Source organism: Otolemur garnettii, unplaced genomic scaffold, assembly GCF_000181295.1.
Source record: "Otolemur garnettii isolate 467f Iridium unplaced genomic scaffold, OtoGar3 scaffold00079, whole genome shotgun sequence".
Classification (NCBI taxonomy): Eukaryota; Metazoa; Chordata; class Mammalia; order Primates; family Galagidae; genus Otolemur; species Otolemur garnettii.
This window is the reverse complement of record NW_003852474.1, coordinates 7,132,702-7,151,242: the sequence shown is the minus strand read 5'-3', so window position 1 is coordinate 7,151,242 and position 18,541 is coordinate 7,132,702. Positions and strand designations below refer to the sequence as shown.

At 47.1% G+C, this 18,541-nt stretch overlaps 1 protein-coding gene across 2 annotated transcripts; it reads right to left on the bottom strand.

Moving 5' to 3' along the window:
- Window positions 1–1,016: 1,016 nt before the first annotated feature.
- Window positions 1,017–17,132, bottom strand: CHST10 (carbohydrate sulfotransferase 10). 2 transcript variants are annotated; one of them, XM_023515775.1, is made up of 6 exons: window positions 17,068–17,132; window positions 16,405–16,532; window positions 9,940–10,031; window positions 4,925–5,159; window positions 3,087–3,192; window positions 1,017–1,702 (listed from the first exon to the last, which is right to left on the bottom strand). In XM_023515775.1, the coding sequence occupies exons 2-6, from the start codon at window positions 16,502–16,504 to the stop codon at window positions 1,165–1,167; spliced, it is 1,071 nt and encodes a 356-aa protein (XP_023371543.1). In that variant the 5' UTR covers window positions 16,505–16,532; window positions 17,068–17,132; the 3' UTR covers window positions 1,017–1,164. The 2 variants fall into 2 exon arrangements, with proteins under 2 accessions (XP_023371543.1, XP_012663386.1); XM_012807932.1 differs by having other exon boundaries at window positions 16,405–16,536; window positions 17,111–17,132.
- Window positions 17,133–18,541: the final 1,409 nt, after the last annotated feature.

Sequence of the window (18,541 nt, the reverse complement as noted above, 5' to 3'; positions counted from 1 at the left end):
AGCACTGGGGACATATCTTAGCAAATGGTCCTGTCATCTGTCCATGGCCCTGGCTGCTGGACGGCATCTGAAATAGTCGCTGTGGCTTGCTCTTCACTGAGGCCTGCCTCAGTGCCTGGAAGACACATTACCAGAGGCTGCCTCAGCCAGGATTTTATTGCTGGTGAACTTGATTACCCAACTTCTAGCCATGGAACCAGGATGGTGGTGTTATCAGAAATGGGCCCTGTGGTACGCATTTTGCTGAGATGAAAGGAATTAAAATGTCTGAACTGCACTGAGTTCTGAGATGCTGGCATGATGCCCTTGTGGTGTTTGGAGATCCCTGGAGAAGACAGGTGCAGACGCCCTGCTGCCCACCCAGGTAGGGCAAGCCTGGACGGACATGCTCGAATCCACAGCAGCCTGAGCCCCAAGGCCCAGCCAGCTCTCTCTCTTCCCATGCCTTGGTCCTTTTGAGGCCCCCAAATAAGTTCTTCCTCGCAGGTAGGATTGCCCTCAATTTCGCAATCTGTATGTCTTGTAGTGAAGGAGAGAGGTGTTTGGCAGGTGAGGCTCAGACACAGGTCTGGTGTGGCGTGGGCATGGATGTTAAAAACACGGACTGCTGGAAACCATGCTCAGGGTACCATGGAATGTCAGAGAAACACAATCATGAAAACAATGTCCCGCCTCCATGCTCACATCAGCACCAAGATGAAAGCCAGAGGTGTCACTCTGTTCCTCAGACATGATGCTGTGTGAGCCTCAGTCATTTTTGCAGCCTCTTGGCTTTTCTGTCTGTCCTGAAAGTGCTGGGTGCTGATCCTGCCCCTGACCAGCCAGGAGAGCCCTGTGTTCCCTTGACAGCTGAGGGAGATGGCTGCTGAGGCTGTGGAGTGTTCTCCCTGTGGGGCTGTCGGACACAAGTGTTTAGACTCTTCTCCCCTCCGAGGATAGGGAAAGCCAGTAGCATCCTAATGACACTGGTGAGGGTGGGGGACAGGGCCCTCAGTACATCTTATATCCAAACTAAGTCATAGCGGGGTCCAGCACAGGCCCGTGGGAGCCCTCAGGAGTTCTAAAAGGAGAGGTGAGATGGAGGAAGTGTCATTTCTGTGCTCAGACCTCCCCCTGGTTAGCCCCTGGTCTAACAAAGATACATGAATTCGCAGGTCCTATGTATTAGTTTAGCAAAAAATCTGGCTTCTGATACCCAAAGAGCTTAAAGTCCCCTTCAAAACGCGCATACAGTCGTCGGATATCTCGTTTGCTAATGCCCAGAAAATAGTGCTCCACCTTGCTTCTATTGTACACCGTGATGCCTGGAGGGATGGTCGGGTAGGACACCAGGTGGTCTATGCCAGCTTCCTTTAAGATATATGGGGCATCGTCCTCCAGAGTCTCGTGGTGTCCAATCACACTGTACTTTATCTCGCAGGGTGCGCAGAGTTCTACATATGTCACCCAGTGAATGATGTGGTCCCCAAACTGAAGGTCTAGCCATCTGTGATTCGGATCACCCAGGTAGCGCACAAAGTCTTCAAACTGGATCCCCCGGGTCTCTGTCCGGTTCCTCCTGTATTTTCTGATGATGCCAGGGGCAATCTCATGTCTATACCAAGGTTCAAACCGGGGGTTGTGAACAAATTTATCCTTAAATGCAGAAATGAGTCTTTCAAAGGGATCTCTTACAATAAAAAACTTGAAGTATGTTTTTAAGCTAAGGAAAAAAAATGAAAACAAACAAGGTTAACTCAGTGCCACTGGCAGTAATGACTACGACGGTGGGAGGAGCAGAGAATAAACAGAGCAGCTGCTGCCGTTTGTTGAGCCCTCACTTGGGCAAAGCCCTGCCATGCATCTCTTACTAGACTTTATGGATTAACCCATTTTACAGGTGAAGAAATGGAGGCTTGGAAAACCTTAAGTATCCAAGGCATGAGTCCTAGTAATCATCTGGGGTGGGGACTACAAAAACATCTTTTTAATCTATATTTTGTTTTACTTGAAAAATTCAAAACTTTAAGAATGTTTAAAGTTTTGTTCCTGGGCAGAAATCATAAAGGCAGGAACTCTGAGTGAATCAGAAATAACTGAGGTTAGACAAGGTTACTTTAAGGGTATTTCTTTAATTCAACTCAAAATTGCTAGGGGAAGGAAAAGTAAGAGGGAAAAGGGGACACGGGAAAATGGGGAGTGAGGCATCACCTTCCAGCCAGCAGGAGTGGTGGCCAGTGAGCAGCCATTGGGGCAGCAGCAGGGTATCGGTCCTGGCTAGGATAGCTGGCAGCAGTGACAGTAACAAGGACAGCAATGCCATCACTGTTAAGGCATGCTCACCACATGCCAGAAACAGCTTTTCCTTGCTTGGTGTGTCTCAGCTCACTGAGGCCCACCAAAGCCCAATGAAGTACATGCTCACAGTGGTGACAGGGCAGTCCTTCCCCAGGAACACCTCTCATAGGGTCTGCAGAGCTGGGCAGACTATATCAACCAGGGACAGAGGCCATGCAAGGCAAGGAGGGCAAAGCCCCGCTGGCAGTCTGGCAGGTGCTGCTTTACTCCTTTAAACCTCACTCCACGGGGCCATCTGAGAGCTCATACGGGGAACATCCCCATTTATGAGCTACAGACTCCATCCCTGCTGCTGTCTGGGTCTGTCTCTTGGCCCTGCCTGTGCTGGGGGCAGCCCCACACACCACTCTCAGAGGTAGACAAAGCCTCCGGCAAAATGCAACACTTAGTAGGGACTCCCTGCAACCCAAATCCCTGACTTATAAAGTGAAAATCACATTCAACAAGGAATCCGTAAAACTTTTACAGCAGAAAAAAGTTGACTACTCATTTCTACTAATAAAATTTCATTTTAATGGATGGTAAAGCCGGAGACTGTGTTCAGAAATTTGCACAAGGATCTGGGTTTAACTGCGCTGAGTGCCAGGCATAGGCCCAGCTGCCTCCCACCGGTGCAAACTGACAGCTCCCCGTGGCCCTTGGAGCAATTTGGAACACTTGGCAAGTACAGACCCAAGCCTGGGGTGTTTTCAAAATTTCTTCTCAGGTTTTCAAAATCCAACCCCTACATTTGAAGAAGCTTCTCTTACCGCTTCTGAATTTCCACGTCACTGAAGGAAGAGAGGCGAGGGAGGCCATTCTTCTCGTGGTCATGGACCACATTTTCGGGTATCTCTTCAATGGAAGGAAACGCTCCTGGGAAGGAAACAGAACTGTGTGTTGGCCACATTGGTGCAACCCTCAGAGAAGATACCTGTCCATCTCTGACCTCAGGCCCCGTGCTGCCCATGGCATGTATGAAAAACTTGCTAAGTATCTAAATTTAGGATTTTGAATTCCAACTGTTTCTGCTGGTAGGATAAGAGACCAAGGGTAGCAATACCAGCAATGTTTACCCCTGGCAAAGGACTTAATGGGGCTAAATCCACCATTAAAGGAAAATTGCTGCATGCAAGCAGAATTCCCCAAACCAGCAATACTTGGCCTATGCTGAGATGGATGGGGCAGGACTGTGAACACAGCACTAATGCTTGCCCACAGCACCATCACAGCCCCATCATGGCGGAGGTCTCTCCCAGCATATCTTCCAGGCCATCAGAGAGCTATAGCATCCCAGACTGGCAAGTGGCAAAGACTTCTGATGCTGGAAAAGTCTGGCTAAAGTTGTGGGAGTTGCAGAGTCAGGAGTCACAGGAGCACAAGACTGTCTGAGGAAAAGGCAGGCACCATCAGTAGCCAGTCTGTCATCCAGACTCAGTGCTGGGTCCAGGCTACTGAATGGGACCTGGGAGGGCACCCTGGGGCTGTCGGCTGGGCAGGTATTTTCACTCTTCTTAATGCAGACTATGAATCTGCACCTGCACCCACCCACCCACGGACCTGTCCCCGTTAGGGGCATCTAAGGATGACTGAAGATATCCTTCTTCCTTAGATGACCTGGCAAGTCCACACTGGTGAGTGGTGCTCATCTTGTTAAAGTATACTTCAAACCGTGGCGGCCTGTTCGTCTTGGGTATTCCTTGTTTTCTATCTAACTTGTGACCTTGTTCTCCAATTTCAAAAGCCCAACATGCTATCACACTACTCCAGGAGCACATTAGTTAAACACCTGATGGCCACAAGAAGTGGTATCACCCTTTTTTCCCCTGACCAACTAGGGCAAAGGCCAAACAGTAGCCAACACCGAGGACAAGAGTACCAGGGCCACTCACCTTGAGGCCCCAAGATGTGATTCCTAATCTAGGTGGCCCACTGCTACCAGCTGGAACTAAGTTCCTTTCAAAGCTGAATTTAAGAGACAGAGCCCATAATTATCTTAGATCAAGTCAGGCTAATTTAAACCAACCAACAAACATGGTACCTAAGACAGGTGAGTAATAAGAACTGTAGTACACGAGGCCACTTTTCGATGATATAATTTGTTCCCCAGGAAACATCAGATTTTCCCTGAAGCAAGCTGACTAACCCCTCTGAATACAAATGCTTAGGGTAAAATGGGGTACACTTTCTTTTTTCCCAACCAACACAGAATACGTGGCCTGCAGGTGAAGAGGCCCCAGGCTCCGTGGCAGGGTCCCCTGCTTCACTCAGGACAGAGCACATGGCTGTGAGAATCAGCTCAGGAAGTTGAAGAGAAGAAGACAGAGGACCAACAGGGTGGGCAAGGTGCCTAGGGTGGGGATTCCACCATGAAAGGCAAGGAGCTCCTGACCTTGCCTGTGCCCCTTTGAAAAGAATCAGTGCCTAAATGAACCCTACTGACTTTCAAAGCACAACACTAATAGGAAACAGCAATGACAGAGAACCGTTTGTGGGGCTGCCGGGCCTTTCCAGAGAAACCACCCCTCCTGATTCCTCTCTGGTGTCCCCTGCCCAGGCCAACCCTGGACATCCCAGATAGACGTTCACTGGCCTTGTTCTAACGTACCATTTAGAACAATCAGCACTTTCTTCCACTGGGTGTTGCCCACTTTGGGAGTCTGGCAGAAAAGAATCTTGTGCTTGTCACAGACAAATATTCGGTCCAGGACAAACTTGGAGATAGCAGTATGAGAGAGATTCCTCAAGGCTTCATCCCTGCAGACGTTTCTTATGAGTTCCAGGCGCTCCATGTAGACCAGGGGCTGAACAAGGCGGCTATCCGGAAGCACCTTCCCGGTCGGCTGCAGGGGACAGGTGGCAAGACAGGCACGAGGGTGGTTAGAAAGATGCAGGAGCCAGAGCAGGAAACACTCCTGTTGGCCTGTCCCTTCCTCACCACCTAGGTTTCCTCGTTTCCCTTCCTCCCCTTTCACAGGGTGACAACCACTATCCCAGCCACTTTCTAGGCCTTCCTCGGGGCCTTCCCACTGTGCTGGTAAGGCATGGACATGACGGCACAGTGGGCAAGAAAACACAAGCAGACTTGCTTCATCCGACTTTCCTTCTTGGAAAAAGATTGATTTAAAAAAAGAAAACAAATCAAAATAGGTGTTTGGAATTTGCATGCTAGGAAAAACAAACAAAGCCTCAAAGGATGAAAAAGCAAATGAGGGCACATGCTTTGTGCTGCTTTGCTAGGTGGCAGGGCCACTTCTCAACTGCCTGTTGGGTGTCTACTCCACTTGGGGTCAGCTGAGAACACCTGTGACTCTGTACACAAAAGCTGCTCAGAGACCTGTGTCCTCAGTCAGTTAAAATCCCCCCCTTGCTCACATCACCATCTTCTCCAAGAAGAGGCAGGAGGGCCCTTGTGAACCGGGCTGTGTGCCTCACCCAGCCCTTCAGCGCTCCCTGGCGGTGGCCCTGTTTCTCAGCGTGTTGAAATGCTGTTGCAGCTACATCTGTTATTTCTCCCCTTAATGCTACACAGAAATTCGTCCCAAGATCACAAAGCGGACAGTCCCTCCAAATGAACTTTATTGAATGGACCAAAATACCCTTCTTACATCTTTTTAAATGCACTAGCCTTGCCGGGCAATCCATTTACCCAGCAGTTGTAACAATATGTCCTCCCTAGGGACTGAGTCAGTTACAAGATGGGGAGGAGGGTGTGAGCCTTAGAACGCAGTAGAACAAAGACATTGGAAACGTGGGAACCCACTTTTCTTCCTTCACGGATCTACCATAACCAAACTCCCTTACACTCCACAACCTCTGTCCAGGGCACTCTTTCTCCCTTGAGTCTGTAACTGAATTTCTTGGGGTACAGGGAAGCACATCTGGAGATTCCTGACAGCCTACTTTCAGAGTTGGGGCCCTCTGGGAAGTGAGAGCAGGTGCCTATAGACTTACTCCCTCTGTCCTTTGTGAGTGGCCTTTGAGCCTTCCCACATGACCCTGCTGCTTGCACCTGTTGCCCTCTGCCCTCCACCTGCCACAGAATTCTGGAAGCCACACCAGGCACTCTCCTTGCTCTTTCAAGAAGGGTCTAAGTTAACTTCATTTCCTCAAGGATCCCATCTCTTGCTCATTTATCCCAAAAGAAGGTGGGAAGAGAAGGGGACTTTGCAAAAAGGCTTGTCCTCCTTGGTTTTTATCCATGTCTTCCGTAACTCATCCCACTCAAGCTGCCCTCCTGTGTTCTCTAGGCTCTTTCATTTCTCGTCTGTATAGAGCCCATCCAAATTCTTTTCTTTTGCCCTAGGATGCCTCAACCTAAAAGCAACATTTCTGGGCCTCTCAGAGTTCTACAGACTTGATCTCTATACCTCCATGTCCTGACAGAAGTAAACTCCACAGCACTCTCCTCTGACCAGGTATAGGCTTTCTATTTTTACTGGGTTCTAATTTGTCACCCTTACACTGCCAACCACAGACAGAAGCTGTCCTTCTCTCTGCAGCTTAATTCTGGGCTGATAAACATTTTTACAACCTGCTTGATTCATTTCCTTCCTCTGGCAACAAATGTAACCTCAACCATCCAGATCTAGAATGAAAGTTGGCAAGTGAAGGAGGAGGCAAAATGGCTGATGGGAGACATCCCTTGCCAGGGTTTCAGAGAAAGGAGAAGGGAGAGGGGGCACAGCTCAGCTACAGGCCAGAGAAAGACGTGCTGGAGCCTGCCAGGGACCTCATGAAGGAAGAATGCAAAGCAGAGAAGAGGATGAAGGAACAAAAGATACAGCGAGGATCAAATCAGAGAGGCTCAGAGCCCAGTGTAGGTGGAAGGTGAGAGGGGGAAACTTCTCCCTGCCACACTCCTTCAGAGCTCATCAGGCTACCAAGTTACTCAGAAGCTTAGGAGCTTTATCAGCCCATGAGCCCAAGCACTGTGGTGATGACAGAATTGTGGGGAGAACTTGAGTGATTGCAGAGCTTGGACATTCCATGCAGGGTTCCCCTCGAAGGAGTGTGACCCTAGAGACCAGAGGGTCGGCTTTTTTCCATTCACACTCTTGTCCTTCCCTGCTTCTTCCCCACCCACTGCAACTGGTGTTTGAGCTGAGAATTTGGTGTGTAGCCATCTCTCCCCAGCTGGTGTATCCTCCAGTCTGAGGTTTCCATAGAGAGTTGGGACCATGACTCTCCCCTTGAGGACCTTGGGGTGCCCAATCTGGGAGCTTCTTGCCTGCCAGCATTTCTCAGAGATGTACGTCCATCTGAGACACGGACATCTGAGGAAGCACTGTCCCCGCTACGCGAAAGCTGCATTGTCTGACTAGGGTCTCTTGGCAGGGAAGATCCCAGACCAGGGTGCCATAGAAACTGTGTTCAGGTATGCCCTGGTGCAACCTGACACCAGAGGACAGAGTTGACACAAGAGGGATGGAGCCCACTCCTGATAGCCAGTTGGGATAATGTAGGAAAAACTCTTCCTGATAGTGGCCTAGGCAAAGAATTTATGACTAAGACCCCAATGGCAATCATGGCAACAACAGAAATAAATAAATGGAATTTGATTAAACTAAAAAGCTTCTACACATCTAAGGAAACAATCAACATAAGAGATAACTTATAGAATGGGAGAAAATATTCACAAGCTACACACCTGATGAAGGGCTACTAATCAGAATTTACAAAGAACTCAGCAAATCAGCAAGAAAAAACCCCCAAAAAATTCCTATTAAAAAGTGATCAAAAGACAAGAACAGAAGCTTCTCAAAAAAAGAAAGAAAAATGGTCAATACACATATATAAACAAAAAGCTCCATGTCACTACTCATTAGGAAAATGCAAATTAAAACCACAATGAGGTATCACCCAATCAGAATGGCTTTTACTAAAATGTCTAAAAACAATAGATGCTGGCATGGATGCAGAGAGAAAGGAATATTTATACGCTGTTGGTAGGACTGCAAATTAGTACAGACTCTATGGAAAACAGTTTGGAGATCCTTCAAAGAACTAAAAGTAGACCTATCAATTGATTCAGCAATCTCACTATTTGGTATTTGCTCAAAGGAAAAGAAGACTCTCATCAAAAAGATACCTACACTCAAATGTTTACTGCAGCACAATTCACAACTGCACAGATGTGGAAATCAACCCAAGTGCCCATCAATTCATGAGTAGATTAATAAAATGTATATGTATACCAGACAGTAGTACTCAGCCATAAAAAGGATGAATTATACCTTTTCAACCATCTGGATAGAATTGGAGACCATTCAGGGGTGGGGAACCCGCACCTTCTGATCTCAAAATTGTTCTTTTTTAAGCACCAAAGGAGGCTTTTTTTTTTTTTTTGAGACAGAGTCTACGTCACTCTTGATAGGGTGCTATGATATCACAGCTCACAGCAACCTCAAATTCTTGGGCTTCAAGGATTCTCTTGCCTCAGCCTCCCAAGTAGCTGGGACTACAGGTGCCCACGATAATGCCTGGCTATTTTCTTATTGCAGTTCTCATTGTTGTGTAGCAGGCCCAGGCTGGGTTCAAACCCACCACCCTTGGCACATGTGGCTGGTGCCATAACCACTGTGCTATGGGTACTGAGCCAAGAAAACCTTTTTGCTGTATCCCTTTTAATAAAAGCATTTGTTTGTTCTAAATTCAGATTCAGTCAAAAGGCTGTGCTTAATGACCTACAAGGCCACATTCTGCCTTAAGGCTGCAGGGTTCCCATCCCAGAGTCACCACGCGTACTCACTATTAAACTGGCATTAACCAATGAGCAGACATGAGCACAGAGGGAAGTAAAACTTGGTGGGAATCAATCAGGGGGAGGAGGCAGAAGGGAGGTGGAAAAACCTACTTAATGGGCACTATGAACACTGTCTGGGTGATAGGCACACCTATAGCCAGGACTCAAGCATTACAAAAGCAATCCATGCAACTTAAATCATCTGTACCCTCTTAATATTTTGAAATTAAATAAACAAAAAAGACAGCAAGTGAGAGGGGCTCTTCGAGAGTACATTCCTCACCCTGGCCAGAGGACTACTGGGAATTTACGTGCAAAAGGAGCCTGCAGAGAAAGATGTGGAGTCAGAAAGCTAAGTCAGGCAAGAGCTGGGTTAAAGTCAGCAGGTTGGGCTCTGCCAGTAACGTCCATGTGACTTGGAGGATTAGGCGTTTTCCTAGACTTAGTCCTCTCATCCGTGCAATCTGGAGGCTGGCATAGCTGCTCTGCCGTTCAAGGGCCCTTCTTCCTCTAAAATTCCATGACTCTGGGTCAGGTATCTTTTCCCACTCCCAGTTTCTCTGTACTTTGCTGGGTGCTCTCCATTCCATCCCCCTAGTGAGGCTCATGCTCAGCTGGTCAGGAATCCAGCACAACTGACATCTACAGAGCATCCGTGATGTGTAAGTACTGTGAGGAACAGAAATGTGTGACCTTGTACCCCCCCAAACAGAAGTAACAGAAGCAGCTGCTATAAAGCAGGATTTGATAAGTAGAAACCAGTGGCAGAGAGAGCACAGACTCTGGGAAGGCGAGGGCTGCCCCGACTGAGGGGTGCCTGAGGGAAGCTGCATTGGTCGTGTTAGAGGGGTCAGGCTCTTTGCCTGGCTTGTGCCTACCTTCAGTTCTTCAGGGAAGTGCTTCTCTTCTGCCAGCTTCCCTACTTCTGGCATAGTTGTCAGGAACAGAAACTCCTGTTTGGCACTGTATGCTGGAAGACAGAGAGGTTAAAATGTCTTCTCAAGGAGGAACAGGCATAGAGAACAATGGCACAGGACAGAAGCTCCAGAAATAGATCCACACAAAGATGCCCGACTGATTTTTGACAAAGGTACAAAAACAATTCAGTGGAGGAAGACAGTCTTTTCAACAGATGGTGCTTGAGCAATTGGACATGAACAGACAAAAAAAATTGAATCTTTATCTAAACATTATACCCTATTAAAAACGAACTCAAAATGGATCACAGACTTAAATGTGAAACATAAAACTATAAAATTAAAAACAAAACAGAGAACCTACTCTGTGAAAGGCCATTTGAAGTGGAAAAAAACAAGCTATGACAAACCATACTACCTAACAAAGGACTAGTATCTAGAATATATAAAGAACTCTCAAAACTCAACAATTAAAAAAATCAACCAATCCAATTAGAAAACGGCCAAGACATACACAGGTATTTCATGGCACAGGACATACGAACAGCAAATAAAACACACAAAAAGATGTTCAACATCGTTAGCTGTGAGAACATGCAGGTTAAAACCACAATGAGATACTACTACACACTTATCAGAAAGGCTACAAAAATAAATAGTAAAAATGCCAAATGACAGGTGAGGGCGTGGAGAAACTTGATCACGCCTATGTTGCTGGTGGGAAAGAAAAGCAGTGTACAGCAAGCCTGGAAAATCTTTTGGCAGTTTCTTGAAAAACTAAACAGGCAACTATCATACAATCCAGCAATTGTACTGCTCGGCATTTAATCTACAGAAATGGAAGTTTATATTCAGAAAAAATCCTGTACACGAATGTTCACAGTAGTTCATTTGTAATAGCTCCAAACTGGAAGTGATCCAGGTGTTTTTCACCTGGTGAGTGGTTGACACGCAGTAGAATGACCACACCATGGAACAGTATTCAGCAGTAAGAAGGAAGAAACCACTGAAACAAGCAACGAGTTGGAGGAATCTCCAAGGAAAGAATTGTTGTGTTGAATGAAAAAAGCCAATCCTAAAAGGTTACATACATACACAATGTTCTTGAAATGACAAGATTATAGAGAAGGGAACAGGTTAGTGGTTGGCAGGGGTCAGGTGCCTGGGGAGAGGGGTAGAGCTGGTGATGGAAGGGCCTCCACTTGACTGCATCCGTGCCAATATCCTAGCTGCGGCACTGCCCCAGAGTTTCACAAGATGTTACCTTTGGGGGAAACTGGTAAAGGGAGCATTGGGTGTCTCTCTGTTACTTCTTACAACTGTATGTGACTTCACAATGATCTCAAAATAAAACGCTTAATTTTAAAAAGGCCAAGTCAAATTAGGGCTTACACATTGGTTTAAAAATCAGGGACTAGAGAAATCTTATAAAGTGCTTGTCCAGAGTAATAATTTACAACAAACTGATCTTGGGGAAATCTTTGGGATAGAATTTAAGGATAATCCTTAATTCTCTATAAACAAAGAAACATTTACATTTCAAAATTTTGCAGAAGAAACAAAAATTGGCTATCAAAAGCATAAAAGTGGGTTATACAAAAGTATGTTTCACTTTTTGAATTTAAAAGCCTACTCCTCTTGGGCCATTAATACCTGTACTTAGCCCATAGTTGTCCTGCAATCCCAAGCCTGGGACTGTTAAAGGTCCCTTCCTCTTGCACACCCAAGTGGCCTCCCTGCCACCTCTTTCTTCCCTGAGGTAGGATGAACTTGATCCTCCAAGTGCTGGGACTAAATGACAGTCTCTCTGCCTCTTACATCCCAGTTACTTGATTCTAGTGCAATCTCTCTGCCTCACATCTTATGAACCCCCTAGAACAGGCGTCCCCAAACTATGGGCTGTGGGCCACATGCAGCCGCCTAGGACATTTATCTGGCCTGCTGGGTGTTTTAGCTGCTGCTCCCTGTCCTGCTTGGCAGCTGACTCGTCCCGGGGCCCGCAGTCTGGAACTCCAACGGTCTGAGGGACAGTGAACTGGCCCCCTGTTTAAAAAGTTTGAGGACCCCTGCCTAGAACCTTGCTTCCTTTTTGCTATGGTTGCATCTACATGCAGGCCTAACCAGAGCTGCAAGGAGGGCTGCTCTGTCCCTGCAGTAAAGACAGAAGAGCACTGTGTATGGGGTGAAAACAGACCAGGGCACACTCCAAGGGTTCCCAGAGAACCATGTGTCTGTCCATCATCCTCCATCACGACTGTCACTTCTGACTGCTGAGCAGTGACACTAACTGGGTTTTGTAGAAATCTAAGCTTTCTTAGTAACATTTGGTAGGGAAATGTATCCTGAAGTCTAAATAACCAACTTATCAATGAACTTGTGAAACGCAACCTGTTTCGTATTTCAGAACCATGCAGAACACTTTGGCAATGTGAAGTGCCTCACCTCTGAAGCCACACACGCTACCAGTCGGTGCCCAATTTTAACATTTCTATGATTTTAAACTTCCTGATTTCAACTTATCCAACCCTGATTCAACTAGATTCAGATAAAACTGACAGCATCATTAACCCATGAATTTCTTTTTCTGTTACTTTGTCAAGAGCTGTTTATTTTCAGTAGACACATTGTTCCCACTGTGATCTTGGAGAGGTCCCTCCCTCTGCCGGGAGTCCTAGGAGCAAGTCCCCCGGCTTGAGGACTCAGGATTCCAATCCTCAAGGTATGGGTAGATGTGTGCATGACATCTTAGCTTACTTTTGTTACAGGCACCGTGTTTACAATGTTTTACAAAATGCTTAAATTTGCCAAGTGATGTACTGCTTGTTTTTCTAGAAGCAATCACAGCCCCTCCTGTCAGTTGGGCTGCTGTGTAGCTAGCTGCTGAGCCTCATGACTCCATCACACACATGTCCTTTGTCCCCAGCTTGTGCTGGGCGGAGGAGTGTGGGGACAACCAAGTGGTGGTCCATGCCCAAGCAGCCTACAACAGAATGGAGGGGCTACCACAGGCAAAAGATTGGAAGAGGAAGTCAAATAGGAGAGAGAAGAAAAATCAGTGTCTACAAACACACCAGATCCACGAGGATGTCATTTTTGATTCTGAGTCCCGACATCCCATGCCATCAAATTCCCACTGCTGAGTGGGATTTATTTTCCTGTGATAATGTCTAGTTATAACACCTGATCCTACTTCAATGTGACACGGAAATTTGTTAATGGAAGATAAATCACTGCCACAAATACCACTGCGGTTCCACTGCTGAGCTGAAGAGAGATTATAAAATATAAAAAAAGGGTTAAGTGTTGCTTTAAACAGCAGTTCAAGACAAATGTGCTCTTCCCATCGGCTCTAGTGACAGGAGAAATCATGATGAACAGGTAGGCGAGAAGATGTGTGTCCTCTGACTGGGATTCCCGGGCAGGGCCCGCTTCCTGGAGGGCAGAGCTGGAAGAAGCAGCCCCAGAACACTGAGGCCAAGGATTCTCCACCGGCTCCACAGGAAAGGAAGCCCCTTCACGGAGGATCGCACCGTGTTATAGGTTACTTCCCGGAACGATGCTTCACAACAGGCTTCTGCTCAGAAGCAAGTACGCTGTGAACACGTATGAAGTAAACTCCAACAGGTGAGAAATCCTACGGCCACGTTTACAAATCCTTTCCAGTTTCCCATACTGCTCCAAGATCCACCAGTGGGCTGACCTCCAACTGTCCCCTTAGACAGAGGGCCCATGAGGCTCTAGGACCTTACCCACTAGCCACAGCACTCAGGTGGGAGAGGGGCAGGACTCAGGGACAGGACCCAGGTGGGAGATGCCTGCACCAGCCTCCCCCCAGAGCCCCTCTGTCAGCTACAGGGATGGGTGCTGAGTGTATAACTTCTCTGGCTTAACCAGAGCCCAGCTGAACCACGCAGGTTGGGAAGACAGCCTGCATGTCAGCACCCTTCCCTCATCAGAGCTCGGCTCCCAGACACCTTCATGACCCTTAGCAGGTACTTCTGGGCAGTTAGGTAAGATCCTATGTGCATTAGGACAGGCTGTCCTATGCCCTGGTGACCACACCACACCTTCAGTGGGCCAACCACAGGGGACTCACATTCTCTAAGTTCACTGCACACTGCTAGGATGCTGGACAGCCCCACCTTGGGGTAAAGGGGAGCAAGGCCCACTGTGCGCTGGTTCTGAAGCCCCCGGGAGTGGCCATGTCACTGTACTCCCATTTCAGTGACCCAGCACTCACATGCCACTCCAAACTCCAGGGGGCAGAGTGGCCCCTACCACTGGCCACAAGGCAGACAGCTGGAAATACATGGCCAGCAGTACTAAGGCTGGCTGCAGAGCTTTCCTCCACATTTGAAGTCCCAAGCCTTCCACCTTTCTTCATACATTTTACCTCTTAACACTAACACTTGTTGCTTTCCCTCCACAAAAGCTTCTCCAACATTCACACTTTTCTTTCTTTCTTTTTAAGCCCAAGGCACCCAGTATTTACAAAGCAGTCTCCCATCCAAGTACTTAACTAGGGCTGATCCTGCCTAGCTTCTGAGATCAGCGTCTATAATTTTCTGGAAGAGTTCAGCACTAAACTTGACACATTAAGCAGGACGCCTTGTGAATCAGAGACCGCTGGAAATGAGGTGTTCTTTACTCTGCCAGATAACATTAAAACACAAGGCAGTTAGGTAAGATCCTGTGTGCCTTAAGACAGGCTGCACTGTGCTGTGGTAACCATTTTATTTAACTATTATTGATAGACGCCCCACTAAAATACATTACATATACTCCTATTTTCTTGAAATAAACCGTAAACAATTCAACCTTCATTACCTGCCTTTTGAGGCCCTTCCTCATGAAGAGGAAACATTTGGAGGAGTTACAAGTAATATCTATTTCTTATTCTCAGCAGCTCTGTTTCTCTTTCCATTTCCAAATTATTATCCACATCTGTGGTTCACAACTGAAACCCACTCTAGAGGCTCTAATTCACTTAGTCTCAAGCAGAGGAAGGCTTACAAAGTCCTTCAGATGACTCTGAAGTACAGGAGGGACTGCCATCATTGGTGACCTGTCACTGTGCTGAAGTTGCTGCAGCAACATCCAAACTGTCACACTGAGATCATCATCTCAAATTCCAAAAACCCTCCAATAAATGACCCTGGCTCTGCTGACAGAACTCATAGTCCCAGTATGAGTGTGAAGTTCCATGATGTCCTGGCCACCTAGACACCCGCAGGTGTAACAGCACCTTCCTGAAGCTGTGTGCATCTCATGAGTTTTCTCATGAGGGCCTAAACCTCATGAGGTGGGACATACGATGAGAGCCAGGCAGGGCCCCAGCACCATGTGCCCAGTAGCTGTCACTGAGTGCACTATGAAGGAAGAACCCTCATGTGGGCTAATGTCAGGGTATCCCTCTTTTCCCTGCAGACCTACCTTCCCACCTTGTTATCCCTCTACAGGTGGAGCGGGCAGAGGGAGGATGGGGCAGAAGATCTGGGGCATCAGGCAGCCCTCAACGCAGCCAGGGACATGCCTGGGAGCTCTCCAGCATGGAACAGGACACTGTAGCCCATGGGTCACACAGATAGCACAGGTCAGGGAAACCACTGGTGCAAATGCATTTCTAAGGGCCTCCATCAGCAGGAGGAAGCACAGAGCACCATGCAGACTAAAGACCCATGTGTCTCCCCATCAGGCAGAAATGCTCAGGCCCCTCCTGCTGCCTCACCTGCCCAGTCACCTGGCCACTGAGGGAGCTGGTCTCTGCTGCAGAGCTTATCATACTCCTCCCTGCCAGCACCCAGAACTTCCTATCATAGAGTGTCTCACCATGCTCAGGCCAGCCGTGGACACTGCCCAAGAAGGGAGCATGTCCAGTTTGTAGAAAAAACACTGTGGCTTAGGTAAAAAATAGCAAGAGTATGAAGCAGAATCAGCAATTCTGAGACAGAATGTGACACTCTTTACATGACCTCATGTGAGCGCCTATATAAAGACAACTTGACAACTTACATTTAAATGACCCTCCTCCTGCTGAGGTGACTTTCAAACATGTGGCCACCAGTGCAGAACTCCAGATGGCACAGTGACTACGTCCATTATGGTGGCATGAGGCAGAGAGGACTTCCAAAGTAGGAGCCTGCAAGACACCTGGCTGCAAGGCACAGGACCTGCTGGGAGGGGCCCTGCTCCCTGCTCCTCAGGCACCACCTTCTGCCCTCAGGTGCTTGAAAAGATCCTTCCCTCCTTTCTGCTACCCCCTCCCCTCGGTAACATGAAGCACTTGGATATCATGATCTCCAAGGTCCCTGCTAACATTAAAGTCCTTGGATTCTGTGACAGAGGTCATCTGTGCATGTGCCTAGGGACAGTGTTGCGGCAAGGTGTGAAGTAGCCAAAATTCATTCCACCACAAAGCATACCTACCATCTGGGTCTTTGAAGGTCAACGTGATAAACTTGCTAGCCACCATGAACATGAAAATGACCCAAAAGCAAGCGGCCAACAGAAGCCACTGGTGGTGCATGTTGTCAAATGTCAGCCATTCAACAATTCTTCCTGGAAAACACAAGCAAGATGCCCCTGCTGCTTAAAAATAAACTCATTAAACAAAAAGTAATAAAGAGAACAGGAGATTTCAGTTAACAGTATAAGCACAAAAATTTAAATCTTTTTCCATTGATACAATATGTAGTCTGACTTGGTGTTTACTCTAACATTTCATATTTAATTAATATTAGATAACTGATTTAATAATAAAATCACATTTAGAACACCTTCATGGAGGGAGTGGTAATGAGAGGATGCCATCTCTGCTTGCTTTGGGAACATGGGATAAGGTTTTGCTTTGTACATCTGCCTCTTGACTCCTGCTGGGCCCAGGCTAATGTCACCATGAGCTCCCACATGGGCCTGCAGGCAGGTGGCAGGAGGAGGACTGCCAGGGACCAGACCTTTGCTGGGCATGATTCACAGCAGCAGAAGTCACACTGAAGCAATTATGAGCTGGCTGTTTTAAAATCCAGACTGGCTGACAAGAAGTGGCCACACAGAGAATCTCTCAAAAATCAAAGAAACAAATAGCCACACTTCTCGCCTGCTTATTACTTGCCTGGGAGGGCCTGTGCAGAACCTTGAGGGTGAGTGTTTTTCATGCTATCGTGGCCCAGGAGTGATGTGGGGCACGTCAGTCCTCAGTCTGGCACAGAAGTCATGCTCTGCTGCAGGGACACATAAAGAAGAAGGAAATTGCCATCAGTTCTCAGCAAAAGAGACAAAAAGGGTGTTTCATTTCATCTTTAACACAGTGCTTCTTCAGGCCAAACCGGAACACTTACAGACGCCACTCTGGTTCAGTTTCCACCAGCTAAGTGAGCCATCCATCACTTGTGGACAGCAGGGAGAACTGGTCTTCTCAACATGGTGCTGATAGTGAATGACTTCAGAGACAACTTCCTAACCCTGCATGGTCACAGCTCAGTGAGGACCCAGGTAAATAACTCGCCTCCTTGTCTCAGTAACACTTGCATCCTAGAATCTCACTGGACCCAGGATCTGAAACCCAAGTTCCCTCTACAACACTCACCAAGTGGTTGTCCAGTCCACATCTGACCACAGCCTGCTACAGGGAGCTAACCACCTGCCATGCCACCTGTGCTTTTACGGGATGGCCTGTGAACCACCCGCAGATACCCATGTATCTGTAAGGCTTGGTGTGCTTCCTGGGGTCAAGGTAGGGTTGCCAAATAAAAATACAAGATGCCAGTTAAGTTTAAATTTCAGGTAAACAACAAATAATTTTTTATTTATGTATCAAATACTGCATAGGACATGCTTATAAAAACAAATAATTTTTTGTGCCCACACATTAGGCACAGAATGTGTGTTTTTTGGGGTCCTCAAGTAGCATTTTCAGATTATACAAATAAAAATAGAGGATACTCAGTTAAGTTTAAATTTCGGGTAATTTTTTGTAGCATGAGTATGCCCCAAATATTGCATGGGATATACTTAGTGTAAAAACAGCTATTAGTTATTTTCTGAAATTCAAATTTAAATGAGTGTCCTGTAGTTTATCAGCAGTGTCCCGTCTCTCACAAGTCTCCTTGTCTTTCTGACACTCCTTGGTAGAAGCAGGATAGCACAAAGAGCCCCAGACTTGGTTCAAATCCCTGCTTCACCACTCATGAGCCCTGTGACATGGCAAGTCACTTAACCTCTCTAAGCCTCAGTGTCCCATCTCTGAGATAAGGCTGGCCTCCCAGGGTGGCGATGAAGATTAAATGAATCAATGCAGACAGAACAGCCAGCACCCACCTGGCCTGGCACAGACCCTTGATAAATAGAAGCTGATCAGCTTCTTGGTGGCTTTTGTGACCTTCTGGTTTCATCTATATCTTTCTAAGTGTGGTTGCCAGAAATTAACACAATAGTGTGGTCTACCCCAAGAAGAGAAGAAAAGAGAAGGCGCTCTCAAAAGAAAGGCACTAACTTTCCCTTTTTAGGGACAAGTGAGGCTTAGACTGTGGCCAGAGGATGCAGCTCTCTGCAGTCCTGAGTCCAT